The sequence below is a fragment of the Chrysochloris asiatica genome, unplaced genomic scaffold, assembly GCF_000296735.1.
Source record: "Chrysochloris asiatica unplaced genomic scaffold, ChrAsi1.0 scaffold00012, whole genome shotgun sequence".
NCBI lineage: Eukaryota > Metazoa > Chordata > Mammalia > Afrosoricida > Chrysochloridae > Chrysochloris > Chrysochloris asiatica.
The window spans coordinates 6,070,815-6,089,407 of record NW_006408530.1 but is presented as its reverse complement, the minus strand read 5'-3'; the positions used below and the strand labels follow the sequence as shown (position 1 = coordinate 6,089,407).

At 39.7% G+C, this 18,593-nt stretch overlaps 1 protein-coding gene across 1 annotated transcript in view; it reads left to right on the top strand.

Annotated features, from left to right (window-relative positions):
- Window positions 1-11,959, top strand: part of FMNL2 (formin-like 2) — a 215,798-nt gene extending 203,839 nt beyond the window's left edge. Inside the window, exons 20-25 of the mRNA XM_006834592.1 lie at window positions 547-676; window positions 2,995-3,158; window positions 4,173-4,274; window positions 6,699-6,797; window positions 7,564-7,687; window positions 11,850-11,959. Of these exons, the coding sequence (XP_006834655.1) occupies window positions 547-676; window positions 2,995-3,158; window positions 4,173-4,274; window positions 6,699-6,797; window positions 7,564-7,687; window positions 11,850-11,959 (729 nt within the window). The remainder of the gene's footprint in view (window positions 1-546; window positions 677-2,994; window positions 3,159-4,172; window positions 4,275-6,698; window positions 6,798-7,563; window positions 7,688-11,849) is intronic.
- Window positions 11,960-18,593: the final 6,634 nt, after the last annotated feature.

Below are 18,593 nucleotides of genomic sequence, written 5' to 3'. Positions count from 1 at the left end.
AATTGGCTTGTCCGGGCAGTCACAGTTCAGACCTCCAGCACATTGAGTTCTAGCAGCCTGACAGTGGAGCATAACTGTCTTGTGCCATCAGTGGCTTGGACATAAGAGAAGCTGAGCCAAGGATGAAGATTGCAGTTGAAGGATACCTGCTCACACTACACACGGCTGCTCCACTCTCCATTTCTTTGCTCATTTACTTTGGAGAACACTAAAACTGGAGCTTGCCTGGTGGTAAGCCAGAGCAGGTGGTTCAAAGAATGAGATGGGAATGGGGCACAGTTGATGTAAGTTAGATGTTTCTTAGCTGTTTAGAGTCATCCCTAATGTGTAGCTTACCTGCTGGTCAGTGCCTCCTCCATGCATTTAACTATCAGAGGGCTGGTTCACCAAGAACAGCTTGAATCTTGAATCTCTTCTGGGAATGTTTTTGTCAACCTATTGGACAGCTATACCCAATGGTACCCTCTGGGTGGAAAAATGTCATCTGGTGGAGAACACGCCTAACACTTTATTCTTTCACCCAACCCATGTCCCCTTGTTTTTCAGCTGTTAGATACAAAGTCAACAGACCGAAAGCAAACACTGTTGCACTATATCTCCAATGTTGTGAAAGAAAAATATCACCAAGTGTCCCTGTTTTATAATGAGCTTCATTATGTGGAGAAAGCTGCTGCAGGTACTTAATTTCAGCGATTCACATTTTTGAATACCTTTAATAATGGAGGAACCTATTCCCTGTGTAAACCACTTTTCAGAACCTCTTTAAAAAGGCAATGCTTGAAGAAGTCACAGGTTGTGAGCTGAAACACATGGGCCATGGTGTTGTCCTCTGAACCCCCTTTCCCTCACAGACACAGAAGTGCCTTCCCTCTGGAAACAGTCTGAACCTTTGGGCCTCATGTACCTTCCCTCTTTCATTCTTGTCTTGTGTATTCTTTTGTTGCTCTTTGATATTTGAAAATGTGAATCTGAGATTACTCCCAATGAATGCTTTACTTTGGCTTTTTACTATCAGCTTGCTCAGATGTGGCCGTTGTAAATGTTTTATTTTGAGCCTGAACACAAGTTAAGTCCTCAATACTTCTTGGTTGCTACTTTCCTATCACAGTTATGCATTTTCTCATTTTAAAGCATCAGAGATAGCTGGGATGTACAAGGTGATAGTATCTCATTGTATAGATGAAAAAGCTGACTTTTTTTTTTTTTTTTTGAGGTTATATTTCTGGACCAAGGTGACCTTGATATAGAGCATACTAGAAAGAGGCCTATGACCCACATCTTCTTACTTCTTACATATAGTATATCTTCCAAGGTACTTTACCCACTCAGAACAATATTGTTGTTGTTAAGTGTTGGTTCCGACTCATAGCGAACCTGTATAGGGTCTCCAAGGAGTAGCTAGTGGGTTTGAACCACCAATCTTGTAGTTCAAACCAACCTTGAAGTCTGATGCATTATCCTGTAGTTCCACACCAGGACTCTAAAACAATATGAGATAAGAAAAAAGAAAGACATGCAAATTGAACTTGGAGTTAGGTACAGGCTATGATTTTCAAATTACATCTTGAATCATAGCAGTTAGAGTATTTATTACAAATCCAGATTCCTGAGGCCTATCCCAGACTTACAGTTTGAATCTTTGAGAGCAAGACCTACTCTGACTTCTTCATACAGTCAATGACTGTGACTTCTCTTCTACTGTTACTGAAGCAGTCTCAGAAACCTACAAGTCAGAACCAACTTGGCCACACACAACAGCAACATGACATGATTTACCAAATGATATTAGAAGAGTTTGCGTGTAACTTTTGTCCTGTATACTTCATAAGGGTGTAATCAGGCTTTATTTATCTGACAAAGTCGATGATGGGAATGAACAAATGGGTGAATGAATGTGATGGCACACACATTCATACTTGGGCAGATGCTGCGGAGGGCCCAGTGGATTCTAAGCTAGGTGCAGATGATCTGTGTCTACTAAGAACTCAGAGACACGGCCCACTAGAGTCGTTGTCAATTATCAGGAGTTCTAGATTGGTGGAATGGATTTCCTCCTTTTAAGTTTCCCTTTGTCTACATTCAGGATTCTTTAACATCAAATTCTAATTAAGGAAAACTGTTAAAAGTAAAATTTCCATCGCAATGAGTTGGAAAGATGGCACTCAATAACAAATTAGTGACACATTTGATATGACCCAAACAAGATTTGTTGAAATATCAGTTGAAAAAAATCTCTCCAAAATAAAATGGGGTTACTGAGGCACACTCTGACTGAACTGTTCTGTGTTTGTACTCTGATTGATAGCTGACATAGGTTCTTTATACCTTCATTCACATACTGTTTCATTTTATCCTCTTGGCTATTCGTTCACTTTTTTTTTTTTTTTCCATTCAGTCTTTTGTTCACCCAGTGAACATTTCTGAGTACCTGCTGCGTACTTGGCACTGTTTGTAAGTATTGTGAGTCAAACATGAGTAAGACATTGTGAATCTCATGAGGGGAAAACATCACATTGTTAGTAACCCATCTTTGTCTGACAACAAGGAGCCATAGGTATGGAGCCAGATCTCCATTGGGTTATCTGGCTCAGGACAGAGTGTCCAGCTATATGGTGAGGTGGCTACACTACAGATGGAAAGACCCATGATGAAACATTCTGAAGCTGGGATGGGTGTTTAGCATAAAAAGAGAAGCTGTCCAAGGTTGTTTTTCAGCCCTATTGTCAATGCAGCTGAAATCCAACTGATAAAATGCTATCCCCTGTTGGAGAGCATCAGAAATGCAAAGACGTGTATCTATCCTGATGGTCTAGGAAACACTAGACTGTGATCTGCAAGGACCCCTGCTCTGAAAGCCAGAAACCAGATAAAAGGTTCTTGAATAACCACTTATGTCTCCTAAGAGTCTACGTAGAACTTGACTTATCAACCAGACTAGCTGTGGTTTTGACTTTCCCAGTTGAGGTTTACTGGGGTATTTATTCTCTACTTCAGTCTCCCTTGAGAATGTTTTACTGGATGTCAAGGAGCTCCAGAGGGGCATGGACTTGACGAAAAGGGAGTACACTATGCATGACCACAACACGTTGCTGAAGGAGTTCATCCTCAACAATGAGGGGAAGCTGAAGAAGCTGCAGGATGATGCCAAGATTGCACAGGTACATACTGGTGTCCTGGACAGCTGAAAAGAAGAGATGAGGTCTCTAGACGCTACCTGGGGACAGACCTGGTTGGGGGAGAAATGTTCTATTGCCATGTTTGCCGAGGGTGTATGTTATGTAATCATTTAGTTGTATGAGAAAAGGGGCATCTTTCTGAATGTTGATTTTGGAAGCCCATGCCCTACTTAGTGCTCTTTTCTGATTTCAGATCTTCCTCTCTTCTCTAGAGTTCCTCTCTGTCTGTCCCCTTACTTTACTACTAGACTCCCAGGAGGGACTAGAATGAAGACTCCCAGAATGAAGCATGAATGCTTCATTCAGTCACACCAACATGTATCAGAACTGTGCTTAGCAAGGCAGTGTTTCAGGTAGACTGAGTGTCTGTTGACCTCAATCTAAAAGTCTTACACTACGCTGGGGATCACCGATATGTAAGCAAACCTGCAAAAGTATAGAATAAACTATATCACAAAAGGTTCAACAAATTGTGGTAGGAACTCAGAAAGCACATAGAGTAAAATACAATGGCCTCCCCTAGACTGTCCTGAATTACAGAAGTGTCCAAGCAGAGACTAAGTGTCTCCTATGTGGGAATGCTGTTTAAGAAACACTGGAACAGGAGGGTAAGATTTGTAGTCAGGGTGGCTCATCTGAGGTCCCTTTAACCTTACTGGTTTTAAGGAGCTCTGTATGACCTTAGGAAACTCTTAAATGGAATGGTGTCTATGTGTGTCACAAAAAACTTCCATGGCAGGAGTCCCAGACATGAATTTGTCTCGCTGTTGCATTCTCTTGGTTGCCTTTGTCAAGACATTTGGATGAAACATGCCATCTATAGAAAGTGGTGGGTGGGGAGAGAGGCTCCTGTCGAGAGTGCTGGAGGAGCTGCCGTCTCCTTACTGCTGCTTTGCTCTCCTCCGCTGCTTCAGCTTCTCCCCCACCCGTACCCCCATAGCATCAAGTTCAAATGCTGGAAGTAATGAAATTCAGGAGACATTTGCTTCTTCATAGGATGCCTTTGATGATGTTGTAAAGTATTTTGGAGAAAACCCCAAGACGACACCACCCTCTGTCTTCTTTCCAGTCTTTGTCCGGTTTGTGAAAGCCTACAAGGTAACTGGGAATGTTGGAGCCCCGAGATACCTCCTTTCAGTTACTTCTCAAGTAGACCTCCTCCATGATATGGGTCTCAGTCGCCTCTGCTCTGTAAAGGCCTCTTCTGTCCCTTTGGGCAACAGATGGCGATCCCTTATGGAGGCTGAGAGTTTCTTGGGCCCTCAGTGCATGCTGGACCTGTCCTCACCAAGACTATCCTAGGGCTCAGGTCGATTAAAAAAAAAAAAACCTCTGGACTGTTTCCTTGGGAGAATTCATCTGAGGCCAGTGAGACACTCCGGTACATTGTTGTTCCACTGAAAGTTCATCCATGCAGGTGAGGTGAAGGGCTTAGAAAGACCCAGACCTCCCATGGTGATGTATATTCAACAGGTAGGAGAGTGAAGCATGATCTGGGGCAAAGGTGCATGCTGGAGCTGTTAGTTCTGGTCAGGTTTTCACATCTGTTAGATTGACATTTCTGCAGCATTTCCATAGGTATAGACATTCTTTGGTATTTATTTTATCTGAACCAACAGTGGTCCTTCCTTTAGATGGGAGGTCATCCTCTTTGGCATACCAAGGATCATAGTCATTATATATTTTAAAAAATCATGGGATCCAAATAGACACGTGTCAGAAGAATTTGATGAGGGTGTTAGAGAATTTGGGACCACTTAGGAGGCAATGTAATCTATACCATCTGTACTTGTCTTATAATCATCTGTACTTGTTGTATTTATAACATTCATAAGTAAGTGGAAAAAGGAGTGTTTATTGTAGATGTGGAAGAAGCAGTGTTATCTGCATTTTAGAAATAGCAGCATCATACTAGAAGTAGCTTGTCGTTTCCCCAGCATCACTAGAGGCTGGTGGCTGTGGAGAAATATCCTTGGACCTTTTCTTGACACTCAGGTTCAAATTGTTAGCTATCTTCTCCCAGCATGGCTTAGTGTAGCAGTGATGTCTGTTAGCAGAAGAATAGTGTCTTCAGCACTAAGAGACTCCACAGAAAGTCTATGTGCAAGACAATGGGAACCAGAGCAGCAAGAAAGTCTCTGGTTACCAGTGCAGAGCGGTGGTACTCCGGCATCCAATGCCTGCTGCAAATAGGGCTCAGATTACTCTTTGTCATATTTCTCAAATGAGAAATTAGACATCCTGGTGTGGTGTTGTGGGTTAATGCACTGGACTGCAACGTCAGTGTGAATCACAAGATCAGTGGTTCAAGCTCATAAGCGGCTCCTTAGAAACAAGGTCACTATGAGACAGAACCAACAACAACGTTTAAAGAGAGACAGTGGATTAAGGCAATTTGAAAAGTGCCACTGGTTGGTCTCAAAGGCAGACAGTTCTACAGGAACATGCCTAGAGCAAAGAAGCCAGAAGAGATGCTGCCCTTGCTGTCCTGTGGAGTGTCACAGGCTCTGACTCTTCCCAGTGGTCTTGTTAGCTGGCTTGCTGAGACATTTGTCCAACAGTGACATTTAGGGGATCTTTTACTTGCCCTAGATGTCACAAAAAACTTCTGTGTCTCGCACTACTGGTATGGTTTTAGGAACTTATTTCTTTTCCCATTCCAAGTAATGGGAAAAAGTGAAACAAGAAAAAAGCAAGAGATCAAAATGTACGCATTATTACTGGTAAGAGCTGTCTTGGAGGACATAGTGTCAATGTGGACTTGTGAGCTTACACTTTGTCCCAAATTAGACAAATGATGTGTCCTGTCCATCAGTTCACAGCTGGTCAATTAGAAGTCTCTTTAGAGAGATGGCCTAAAAGAACATCCAAGAAGGCTGAGCTGAAATGAGCCTGTTAGATTTCTTCTCCCAGATTTATCAGACTAGTCACTGCCTCCCTTTGGAAGGCGTGAGCTGTAGAGACAGAGAGAGGTCATGAATATGATTACTCCACTGAGGCCTCCCAAGGAAACAAGGCCAAGGCCAAAGGAATGAAGGGTTTCCCTAATAGTGGATAGAAAGCAGAGGAATCTTAGGTCCTGCTTGCCCAGAAGTGATAGATAGGTGGATAGATTCTGGAAGTAAAACAAACTCTCAAAAGTCATTGGGCACAGCTGCCAAAATCACACTGAGATGCAGTTGATCAGGGATGCAGCCATCAGGAAAGGACATCTGGATAAGATTAATTTCTGACAACCTGATTTTGAAAGAGGTATGACATAGCAGGACAGTGACGTGTGGAATTAGAATTAAATATAGACATAAAGTACAAATCTTCTAAACCTTCAATTTATTTTAACTTCTAGCTGACTAAGGACTGTCCAAGAGTGACTATAAAATCTTGATGAAGGGCCATCATATTGTCCAAGAGTGACTATAAAATCTTGATGAAGGGCCATCATATTGTCCAAGAGTGACTATAAAATCTTGATGAAGGGCCATCATATTGAAATAGTTGTTTTTTTTTTTTTGATTCAACCAGCAAGCAGAAGAGGAAAATGAGCTTAGGAAAAAGCAGGAACAAGCTCTCATGGAAAAACTCTTGGAGCAAGAAGCTCTGATGGAGCAGCAGGATCCAAAGGTAAGAAGTGCTCAGCCAAGATGTATGCCCAGCTGCTGTATGACAAGCAATAGTTGTTAAATGCTGTCGAGTTGATTCCAACCCATAGCGACCCTATATAGGGTTTCTGAGGAGCTGCTGGTGAGCTTGAAGTACAGACCTTGCAGTTCGAACAGCTTTGCAATCTGGCTCATAAACCCACAGTGCCACACCAGGACTCCAACAAGCAGTAGAGTGATACGTAAAACCCAGAATTGTGCATGTCCTCCTAGGGTTAGAGTTTGGAAACTTGGCAAATAGAAATTTGTTCATTATTTTGTTTAGCAACCACTGGAATTAAGCTTGTGTAGCATTTCCAGGCTTACAGAGATCTGGGAGTTAAATCTTAGTTGAGTATACAGAGAGGCCACACCAGCTACCCTTATGATTCTGGGAAGGCTCTGTGAGGTTGCCCATTGGTGTGCTGGGTCTGGTTTGCTGAAAAGTTTGGCTAGGGAACATTTCAGGGAAGGGAGCATCTTAAAGATGGACAGGTCAAATTATTCAAGCTCATGACTCTGCACCAAACTTTACGAAGTAGATGGTTATTACTAGCTATCCCTTGTTGCCATTGCTGCCAGCTAGAGTTTTATATGTTCGTCAATGATATTTCTCTTCTTCCTAAAGCTTTGAGTTTTTCTGCATTTGAACAGAATGTTGGATGTGCTTCTTTTGTCAGACATTACCGATTCTCAAAAAAATGCTCAAGCACATTTTAGACTAACCTCTGCCATTTCTTTCCTTTCAGTCTCCTTCTCATAAGTCAAAGAGACAGCAGCAAGAGTTAATTGCAGAGTTAAGAAGGCGACAAGTTAAAGACAACAGACATGTATATGAGGGGAAAGATGGTGCCATTGAAGATATTATCACAGGTAAGGGGTATTTCCTCACTCTGGTCCATGGAGTTCCTACTGGCCTTACCCAGATTGGGCTGCATGCAGATATTTCAACTTCTTTTGTCCAGGATTTGCAAATTCTTATGTCGACTTTATTCAGATCCAGGTTTATGCAGGGACACTCCCTACAAGTGTTTGTAATAAATTTTTAATAGCTTGTATGCTGCCCACCTAAGACCCCCCTACTCTTAGAAAAATCGTAATCTCTTTCTTATTTCTCAATGTCATTGGAATCCTGTTGGTTTCAAGAGGGCTATTTCTCCTGGTGGTTTTCATTTTCTTCGATTAGCCACCATAACCCATTTTTTCTACCCACCCGCCTGCCTTATAAATACTGTGGATAAGGCCCTTTCAGCTTTTTACTGACCACAGTCCATGTGCAAGTTTTTTTTTACAACATGCTGTTTAGTATCCACTTTACTCTTTCAAAGGGACCTGAAAACTATTATGAAATCAGGGGCTGATACTTTTATTGATGAGCCAACACTCCTTCTATCAGGTAGGAATGGTGCCTAATCCAGCTTGGTTCTTTTCTGATAGAAGTCCTAGCCAAATGATTTCTGCTCGAGTGAATTCTCAGGAGTTTTGGCACTACTATACCTCAGGATTAAGGAGCTCTGGTAGCGTAGTGGTTACGAATCGGGCTGCGAACCTTAAGGTCAGCAGTTCGAAACTACCAGCTGCTCCGCGGGAAAAAGATGAGGCTTTCTACTCCTGTAAGGATTTACACCCTCGGAAACCCTGTACAGGGTCACTATGGGTCGGAACCGACTCGAAGGCACTTAACAACAACATACCTCAGGATTATAATTGGGCCACCGCCTTGTGGTGGTGGCAGTAAATGCTTTTCATTTCTGTTGACCTTTTTAATCAGCTTCCAAAATACTTAAAAAAAAATTTTGTTGTGGAAATGTTTAATATTTATTGTTCTTTGAATATATTCAATATTCTACACATTCTAAAGCTCCAGATTAACTCTTTGAGACTTTCATTAACTTGGATATATATTTGCCTGCCCCATTTCCAGCTGAGCTCCCCACCCCCACCCCCAGGTGTGATTAACAAAGTACTAACCATGTACTAATGTAATAGATTTTGGCATTTTACTCTTCTGTTTGTCTTGTTTGGCTGTCATTTTTGATGCAGTGCTGAAGACTGTGCCCTTTACCGCTCGCACCGCCAAGCGTGGCTCTCGATTTTTCTGCGAACCTGTTCTCACTGAGGAATACCATTACTAAACTATTACTCTTTGTCACCTGATGCTCTTAAAAGGTTGCTATAGGTTTTTTGATCTCTTATGTCCCTCTGTGTGTCTGTCAGGGTCACCCCACGTTAGCATGGAATTTCCATTTCCATAACGTTGTGACTTGTGTTTTCTTCACGCTGCATGGTTTTCATTGGTCACTACTGCTTAATCACTGCCACTTGCAAGATGAACATGTATACATATGGCTGGGATAATCTGGGTATGTATTAAGAGTTGAGTTAATGGAACTACTTGCAGAAATTTTCAGAAAAGCTGTAAGTAGAGCATTTCTTTGACAATCAAGATTGGAACCGATTGCTTAAAGTTTTAAGCACAAAACTACAGTAATAACAAAAGCTGTTAACTTTATTGTGGCTCTGTAGTATAAACACTTGACGGCAAACCACAAAACCGGCAGTTAGAGCCCACCAACCCACTCCTCTTAGAGAGAGAGGCTTTCTGCTTGCTCTCATATAGGTTTGCAGCCTCTGAAACCCTCAGAAACTTTCATTGAGCACTTACTTTGCTGATAGTAAAATGAGCTGCTATACAAAGTGTTCCAAAGTTATGAAGTATTTTACAGTTGTTAACTATGCAGAGCTTCAAATCCAGCCATGGACAGCATCTGCAGCATGATGGAGTTCATAGAACAAACTCTACGCTGGAAGGACTTTTGACCTAGAAGCATGTATAGATGATATACTCACATCACCTTCCCTCTGAGCAGCATGCCCAAGTTAAGCCATCAGCCGTTTCATATTAGAGCAAGTCTGTGAGGCAGGATATGAAGCAAAGGCTCCCACCCTCTTTATTCATGCTTCTTCACTAGTTGCTCTGTTCCATGTCAAACCCAGGTTATTTCTCTGATGATTAAATTATATCTGGACCTGCTTTATTGGTCAGCATGGCAACATCAGTGCTATTTTTATAATTAAAAAATGATTGCATTATTTCTAAGAGGTAACTGCATGAGCTTAGATCTCAATGACTAGATAAGGAACATACTTTTCTTCTGTTGATTAGAAATCAGTTGATGTAGAAAAAGAAGACAAGGGAAACATACTCTTAACAGGAAATACCCATTTGATTCCTGTGCTGAGATTGACATGGAACTGGGTTTGTGTTGATTTTGTGGCAGTTAATTTGTGAATGAATTGCACTTGTGTATGTTTATGTTCCTGTCTGAAGATATCAAAGGATGTGGTGTCATTGCTGGCTCTGCAGTGTACTTATTCACCAGTGCATAACAAGAGACTAGAAACTTGTCATCCGCTCTGCCAATGTTTGCTGTCAGTTTTGTTGCTTGACTGTCTTCTTGGAGCCAATCTTCAAAGCAGCTTGGTACCTGTTGGGAAGACCCTTTCATCCTTCTAACTTCTCATAGTAATGGCCTCCCACTGTCTTCTTTTGTTGGCTAACATGCCCAGGAATGTTAAGCACTAAGTTGCATTGCTTTCCATTTTCATCCCATTTTTACTTAACCATCATTTTGTTTTTGTTTTTTTTTCTGTTTAGCCTTAAAGAAGAATAATATCACTAAATTTCCAAATGTTCACTCGAGGGTAAGGATTTCTTCTAGCACACCGGTGGTGGAGGATACACAGAGCTGGCAAGCATCACTTTTTACTTAGCTTCCTCCTCTCTCTGTATGCACATCAATGGTTTCAGTGTATGGCTGAGGGTAATACTGGTGAGAGTCTGACCAGGGAGAAGTCTTTTTAACCTCACATTCCAAAGATGTGAGTCTGGATCTCTCTGTTGAACTCTTCTTGGCCTGCTTCCATGTTCTCAAGTGTGATGGCTTGAGCCAAGGGTATTTTGCTGGATTGTACTTGCTCTGGGTGCTGGGCTTCTTACCCTCTTCTTGGCATTCAAGTTACTCGGTTCTTTGATCTAAAGAAATTGAGAATAGGTCCAGGCCAGGGAATATGACTTATAATCTTTGAAGAGGGTTTAGGATTTTTAGAAAGGAACAAGACTCAAGAACTCCTGCAGGGAGTTTACAAAAAAAAAAAAAAGACAACTAGTTGCCACTGATTCTGACACATGGCAACTCCGTATGTCAGATCAGAGTAGTGCTTTACAGGGTTTTCAATGGCTGTGACCTTTCAGAAGTAGATTTCCAGGCCTTTCTTCTGAGGTACCTGAATGGATTTAGAATGCCAGTGTGCAGGGTCAAGAAGGTAACAGGCCTGAGAATATAGGAGTCATCTTCAACTGTGCTCCAGGTTATTTTACAGGAATTTGGGCCCAGTACTCCAGGTCTTTTCAGAAGAAGGCAGAATCAGTTTTTTGTTTTTTAGTGCTAATTACCAGTTTAAAAGTGAGAAAACTATTTTTTTTCCTAAACCTTTTATTGTGAACTGAGTGAAGGTTTATAGAGTAGATTATCAGTTTTACATTCAACAAATTATAAATGAGGGAGGCCAAACATTCTGTGGTCCTGGCAATACCCCAACAGTAACAGGGCTTTTAATTTTTTTTCTGAATGTGCATTCATAAACTAGAGAATGCAGAAGGGCCCATATAGCTTCACTCCTGTAATGAAAATAAAAAAATACTGGGTGGCAAGGAATAGAGTATTACTGTGAATTTGAACATTATTTAGGTCTCTAGGGGTGGGGGCAGGGGACTATGCCTCAACTATTTCCAGTTGAAGAAAATATTTCACAATCAATTTTCAAGTTATTCTGGTCAGTGAGAAAAATATTCTATGTATTTTTTATCTCTATATGTGCCAGAATCCCACCAGTATTACATCCTACTTTTATATATATTAGTTGACTCTTCTACACAAGCTGCTTTGATTGGCTGCCAGCTGGCCTTTTTAATGCTTAGACACATAGCATTAAAAGCTATCATTCTCTTACCATTGATCTCCTTTTTTTACAGATCTTAGAAACCAGCCATACAGACGGGCCGATGCGGTGAGGAGAAGCGTCAGAAGGCGCTTTGATGATCAGAACTTACGTTCTGTTAATGGTGCCGAAATAACGATGTGAGCTCAAGACCTGCCTGCATGAATAGAGGGTGTGTGTGAACGAAACTGTGTCCTTATAAATATGCTGCTGTTTAATGGCAACCCTGAACACAGATGTAACATTAAGGGCTCAGATTTAGCAAATTCATAGGAATATTAAAAATGGGTTCTCTTTTTTCAACCCTTGTTAACAAGTGCCTAAAAGTGGAAGTACCTGCTCAGATTTAATCAAAGCAATAGGATTTAATTTTTAAATCAATGTTCAGTTTTTTAACCAAAATGTAAATTTCATTATTACATTCATTACCTGTCATTGTGATTGTCTCCTGATGGCCTACCCTGGTTTCTGATAAGTTATAAATAACACAGAAGCATCTGCTGTGGGCTATTAAGTACTTTTGTTCCAGCCATATGTGTTAACTTTGTATTTTTAAGGGCTTGCAACATGGAAGAAGGAAATACTCATCTGGTAAACTTCTCCCTCTGCCAAGTGCAGATGCAATTGCAGTGGCACAGAAGTCACCCAACCAGTTTCACATTGTGTATTTTCTGTGCTCCAGTATGTTGCCCTTGAGAGCTGTTACTGGTTATGAATGCAAGGCTATAATGGTATATAAACTGTTGTATTAAGATTTGCAACACTGTTCTTCAGCTAGAGGCAGCTTTTTAAACAATGCAAATGTATTTATTAATTAGCACTAAAATTAACATCTCAGCAATCAGTATTCCGATTTCTGAGGACCATTATTGTCAACCCTGAGAACAGAAAATTGTTGGTGCCTTGCTAGCAACGAAATTTACTAGCTCTATAGATAGCACTCAAGATTACATCTGCTAGCAGTAGTATTAATAACCTGGCCTTATTCTCCTGACAATCGCAGGGTTTGTTTTTTAATTGGAAAAAATACATTGGACATCTGTATGGGTTAGAAAGTTCTTGTATTTCCCAGATTACTTCATGGGGAATTGGAATGAAGTTGCTGAAATATTCACATTGGAATTAAGCTTAAGTGATGAGACTAAATGGCCAACTAAGCCAGTTATTTTTCCTTCCTCTCCGGCAGGGCACTTGATTTATTCCCAAGTAACAAAGTGGAGTGAAGCTAAATTTGTACTTTTCATAATATACATTCTGCTTTTGGCTTACCTTCTTGGTACATCAATTATTAATTGTAAAATTTATTGTATAGTATTTAACCACTGAATTTCCTATTTTGTTGTGCTTATGTGAGCCCCTTGGTGAAAGTCCCATTTTCCTTGGATAATGTGTAGTTATGACCTTTTAAAATGTACAGATATTTTGCTATAAAATTGGTGCAGTTTTTTATGGTTTTTACACTTCTCTTTAATTCCCACCTAAGCCTCTGGGTAATATTGTAAATATTGTTTTAAAATGCATCAGTCTATGCTATACAATCTGAATGTTATTTTAACTTATAGTTTTGTTTTTTTTAAAAATATATTTAACTACAAGGACAGTTTAGGGATCAGTTACCACATTTCACTTATGTACCTATTTACAGAAAGATTACTTTTAAACTGTCACTGCTGGCACATTTTCATGTGTACTTAAAAAAATAGAAACAAAAAAAAAACAATAAACCAATTAATTTTGAAAAAATAGCAATCTGACCATCAAATAACCCAGTATTTGGTCCCAAGCAGCTGCTCTCCAAAGCTCGATGCTGACATGCATATTTCAAAATAACCACCTATTTATTAATCTAGAAATAGACAATAATGTTGGTAAGTTCTTTTGTTTATTAATGGGCCTGCTTCTTAGCAATATTAGAAATGTTTTATAAAGGCAGTTCATGTTACTGTTACTTTTCTGGTCTTTTCATGGCATATGAGCAAATAAACTATTTACACTACTATCCCATAATAACATTGTAGTTTGTTAATAGAACATTTTGGGGGGTTTAAGCAAGACTGTCTTGCTATTTGAACTTTTAAATCTAAATATATTTGGTCCATTTGAAGAAGAATACACCCTCCTGCTAACCTAATTATCTCCTGAGGAACAGCTGATAAATTTGAACTGCAGACATGTGATTACCAGCCCAACATATAACCCACTGCACCACTATAGAGTTCCTTGTCTCAAATGTAGGAAACCAAATAGATTTTGTTAATGAGGAATATGTCTCCAAAATCACACAAAAAAAGCTTACTGCTTCAACGAAACAGTGCTCTTGTTTTTACGTGAGCTATATCATCTCTCTTATTCTGAATATAAAGATAAGTATGTGCAACCATCAAATTCACTGATTGGCAATGTACCTCAAGGCAGTTGGAAGCTTTTGCTACTGTCTTTTTATGAAAGCTTTTCAGAAAACCTTCCAAAGGGCTTAATAAAACTTTGTTGTTAAGTGCCTTCAAGTCTATTCATAAAGACCATGTATAGTGTTTCTAAGGAGCAGCTGGTTGAGTTTGAACTGCCGACCTTTCAGTTCCAACTGACCCTGCAGTCTAGTGCTTATCATATACCACCACACCAGGACTCCTAATAAAACAAATGCCGTCAACTCAGTTCCAATCCATAGTGACACTGTATATGTTTCTGTCCTGAGGTGTGGTTGGTGGGTTTGAACTGCCAGTGTCGACCTTGTGGTTCTAAGTAAGCATTATCCTGCAGGGTATGTATCAGTCATTTAAGAAATTGTACCAATAAATGATCATTCTTTGTCACTGTCTCGCTTTATATTGTCATTTTGCTGTTAAAGAGATTGTATGAATTAAAGATCTTTATTCCTCACAAGCAACCTGTGCGGTGGATACCATGGTATTCTCTCCATATTAATGCACATATAAAACATGCATGCTAATAGTGCAGAAACAGTCATGCTACTGTATCCGTGAGGAAACTGACTCAGTCAAACTAAATGCCTAGGATCACAAATAAGAACTTATATATTCAAATCTTTCCACTATACCAGTTATTGTTGTTTTTAAGTGCCATCGAGTTGGTTCTGACCCATAGCGTCTTTGCATAGGGTTTCCAAGGAGTGACTGGTGAGCTTGAACTGCCGAGCTTGCAGTTCCAACGGCTTTGCAGTCTGGCGTGTTAACCCACAGCGCCACACCAGGATTCCATATTAGTTATACATGTCGTCAATGCTTTATTTTATAAGGGCTGAAAAAGTTAAAATTCTAGAGCTGGTAAAAATCTCTATGGTTTGTTTTATAAGTTGTTGTTAAAATGCTAAATGGAGTAGATTTTGACTCACAGTGACCCTGAATAGGGTTTCTGAGACTTATCTTCAAAAGAGCAGAAAGCCTCATCTTTCTCCTGTGGAACGACTAAGCAGGATCAAACCACGAATCTTGTCTTTAGAAGTCCAGTGCTTATCGGATGGGAGCCATCGAGTGCCTAATAAAGAAACTTTAAAGGTCTCAAATATTTCACATATTCAGGATGTTTTCAAACCCAAAACTATAGCAGTAGTTTCAACTGAAAAAGATATGGTTAGGTTTAGAGCGTTATCTATCAGCAGCTCAATATTGACATAGCATGGACCTAGTATTATGAGCCCTGTTCTCCACTCCAAACCTCTTAACATTAAATTTTACTGCATTGCGCAGCAATCCTTGAGCTCTACACTAAGTGTAGAACAGAACTTGACAGTCATTACTAACGCTTGCTTTTTTATTCAGCATACTAGATTTTCTTCTGAAAATTACCTACTTAAGATGTACTTCCTTAACTAGCCTTACAATTCATAAACACAGTATTTGCTGAAACAAAACTTTCTCATATTCCTAATACATTTTCAGATTATTATTGCCTAAAAGAAATGTCTGTAAAGATTAACATGCGATCAATATGTTGTTGTTGTTAAGTACCATGGAGTTGGTTCCAACTCATAGCGACCCTGCATAGGGTTTCCGAGGCTGTAAATCTTTACGGGAGCAGAAAGCCTCATCTTTCTCCTGCGGAGCAGCTGGTAGTTTCAAACTGCTGAGGTTAACAGCCCAATTAGTAACCACTATGCAGGACTAGTTTGTAGTATTCTGTGTATAATACTACTTTCTCATTTACTTAGAAAAAAATTTGATGAAATATGCATTAAATTATTGATAATGTTATTACCCTAAAAACATTGTGGACAGGTAGCAACTCACAGCACAGAACTGCTGCCTTAGAAAAGTTGATACAACCAAATCATTTAGTAAATACGATGCCATTATATTTTTCTATAAATTATATTTATTTACAAAAAGTCTGATTTTTATATAAAGTTCTTTATTTACATCAGAACAATATATAAACAAAATCTGGCGATTACACCGAAAATAGAAATCTTTTTCCCTCTTTACTCACCTTTTAGAACAAGTCCTATTTATTTGTAGAGACAGGCAAGACAACACTTACCAAAAATGTTTGTAAGACCAAAAAAAAAAAAAAGTTTATAAATAGTACAGATACCCACGGAATAGCAGAATTATCAAGAAATTTTGTTTCAGTCGAAACCAATTAGGCAGCCACTTACTGTGTTACAATCTTTGAAAATTAGGGAACATAGGCAATACATCAAATTAAGGAACGTAAGCTAGATAGACAAGTGAAATAAATTGGAGATAAATGACGGAAGTTATGTAGGTGATTGAAGTAAAATATTTTCTACTCCACTTCTAAGTCAGCTCTAAGGTGTCCTGGAGTTAAAGCTGCACAGTCAGTGGTTCTAGCTCACCAGCCACTCCTCAGAAACCCTTTCCAAGGTCACTACTGAGTCGGAACTGACTTGACAGCACTTACAGCAATGGACCACTCAAGCGCCTGCTAAATTAGGAAACCCTGAGATGGCTCACTCTTATTAACTCCATTTAAAAAACCCATTGCTGTGCAGTCGATTCTTTCTTAGTGAGTGACCCTATAGAACTGCCTATTACGATTTTCAAGGCTATTACTTTTTATGGTCACCTCTTTCTCTCAAGGAGCAGCTGTGATAGATTTCAACCACAGACCTTTTAGTTAGCAACTGAACACTTAACCACTGCACTATGACTCCATATCAACTCTATTAACATTTAAAAGACCAACTACTAGCTGAATGTCACCTCTACAAATAAAAGCTACTACTTTAAACTCCTGGTGTAGTGCTGTAGGATAAGCACTGGGCTACAAATTGCAAGGTCAGTGGTTCAAACCCAGCAGCTCAGAAATCCTGTATGAGTCAGACTAGGCAGCACATAACAAGTACCAGTAAAAAGAAGGTATTGGTACTAAACTGTATCTTAAATGCACTGCACTGAGTTGTATAAGTAGTTTTAGATGTATTTATAGCAATGATACTTTTCTAAGCCCTTTAATATAAATGGTGGGTATGCTTAGAACCACAAAGTTGGTGGTTCAAGCTCACTAGAAACCCTATACAGGGTTACTACAGGTTGGAACCGACTTGATGGCACTTGATGTGGATGCTGAGGAGCTTGGTGGCTCCATACAATAAGCACTGGACTGCAAACCATGAGGTCAACAGTTAAGTCTGATAACCACTACGCTGAAATAGAACAAGGGTTTTTTGCTCCTGCAAAGATTTAAAACCTTGGAAACTTTAATGTGTAGAGAAACACATATTCCTGTTACAAAATTAGAAAACTGACTCAAATGAACCTAAGAACTATGGATGCTGACACGTATCAAGTAGTATTTTACATTTCACCAATAAATGCCTAATAAGTATGCCAGGCATGGTTCTGTTTCCCAGTGATACAGCAATTAATGCAACTATGAAACTAATCCCCACCCCTGAGGAACTTATACAACTACTATCTAAGTCTGAACAGGAAAACATAAGTGAGATCAGAATTATTAGATCAATATACATCACCTGAAACATAGCATTAAGTTATATAAATCTATTATGTGCCATCGAATTGGTTCTGACCCATAGTGACACTGTGTAGGGTTTCTGAGTGGGTGATGAGCTTGAACTGCAAACCTTGCAGTCCAGAGCATTAACCCACAGTGTCACACCAGGACTCCATAATCCTATTAGAACACCCGATAACCAAACCCACTGCCACTGAGTTGATTCCAATTCACAGCAACTCTATGTTGGATTTCCGAGGCTTAGAAGAGCAGAAAGCCATCTCTTTCTGTTCCTAGGAATGGCTGGTGGATTCAAACTGCTGACCTTGCTGTTAGTAGTAGCCAACATGTAAACTGTGCTACCAAGGCTCTTAAAAGAACAGTTTGTGACATTTTGCCTTCTCCTGCATGTAAAACAAATGCAGCCATACAAAAGATTGTTGCTAATTGCTGTTGAGTCAGTTCTGAATCATTCGATTTCCAAGGAGTGGCTGGCAGGTTTGAGCCGCAAACCTCACAGTTCAAACTGACCTTGCGGTTCAGCACATGGTTCTGCAGTGCCACACATATAGAAGATAGTAATATTTAAGAGACACATCCCCAAGGGAAAACAAAAAATAGAGATAAAAGATACAAGTAATGTGCTTTGTCACAAATTGCTTTTAAAAATGTTTATTTAGGTTTAATAGCTGAAGACCTTTAGGTTTTGTGGCTTACATTTAATTTACATAACATATTTAAAGTTATATCCTATAAACTTTTATAAAAAGAAAAATGCATCCATCTCTCTTCCCTGGGTATTTCCCCTATTTGATTAATTAGAAACAGTTCCGTCAAACAG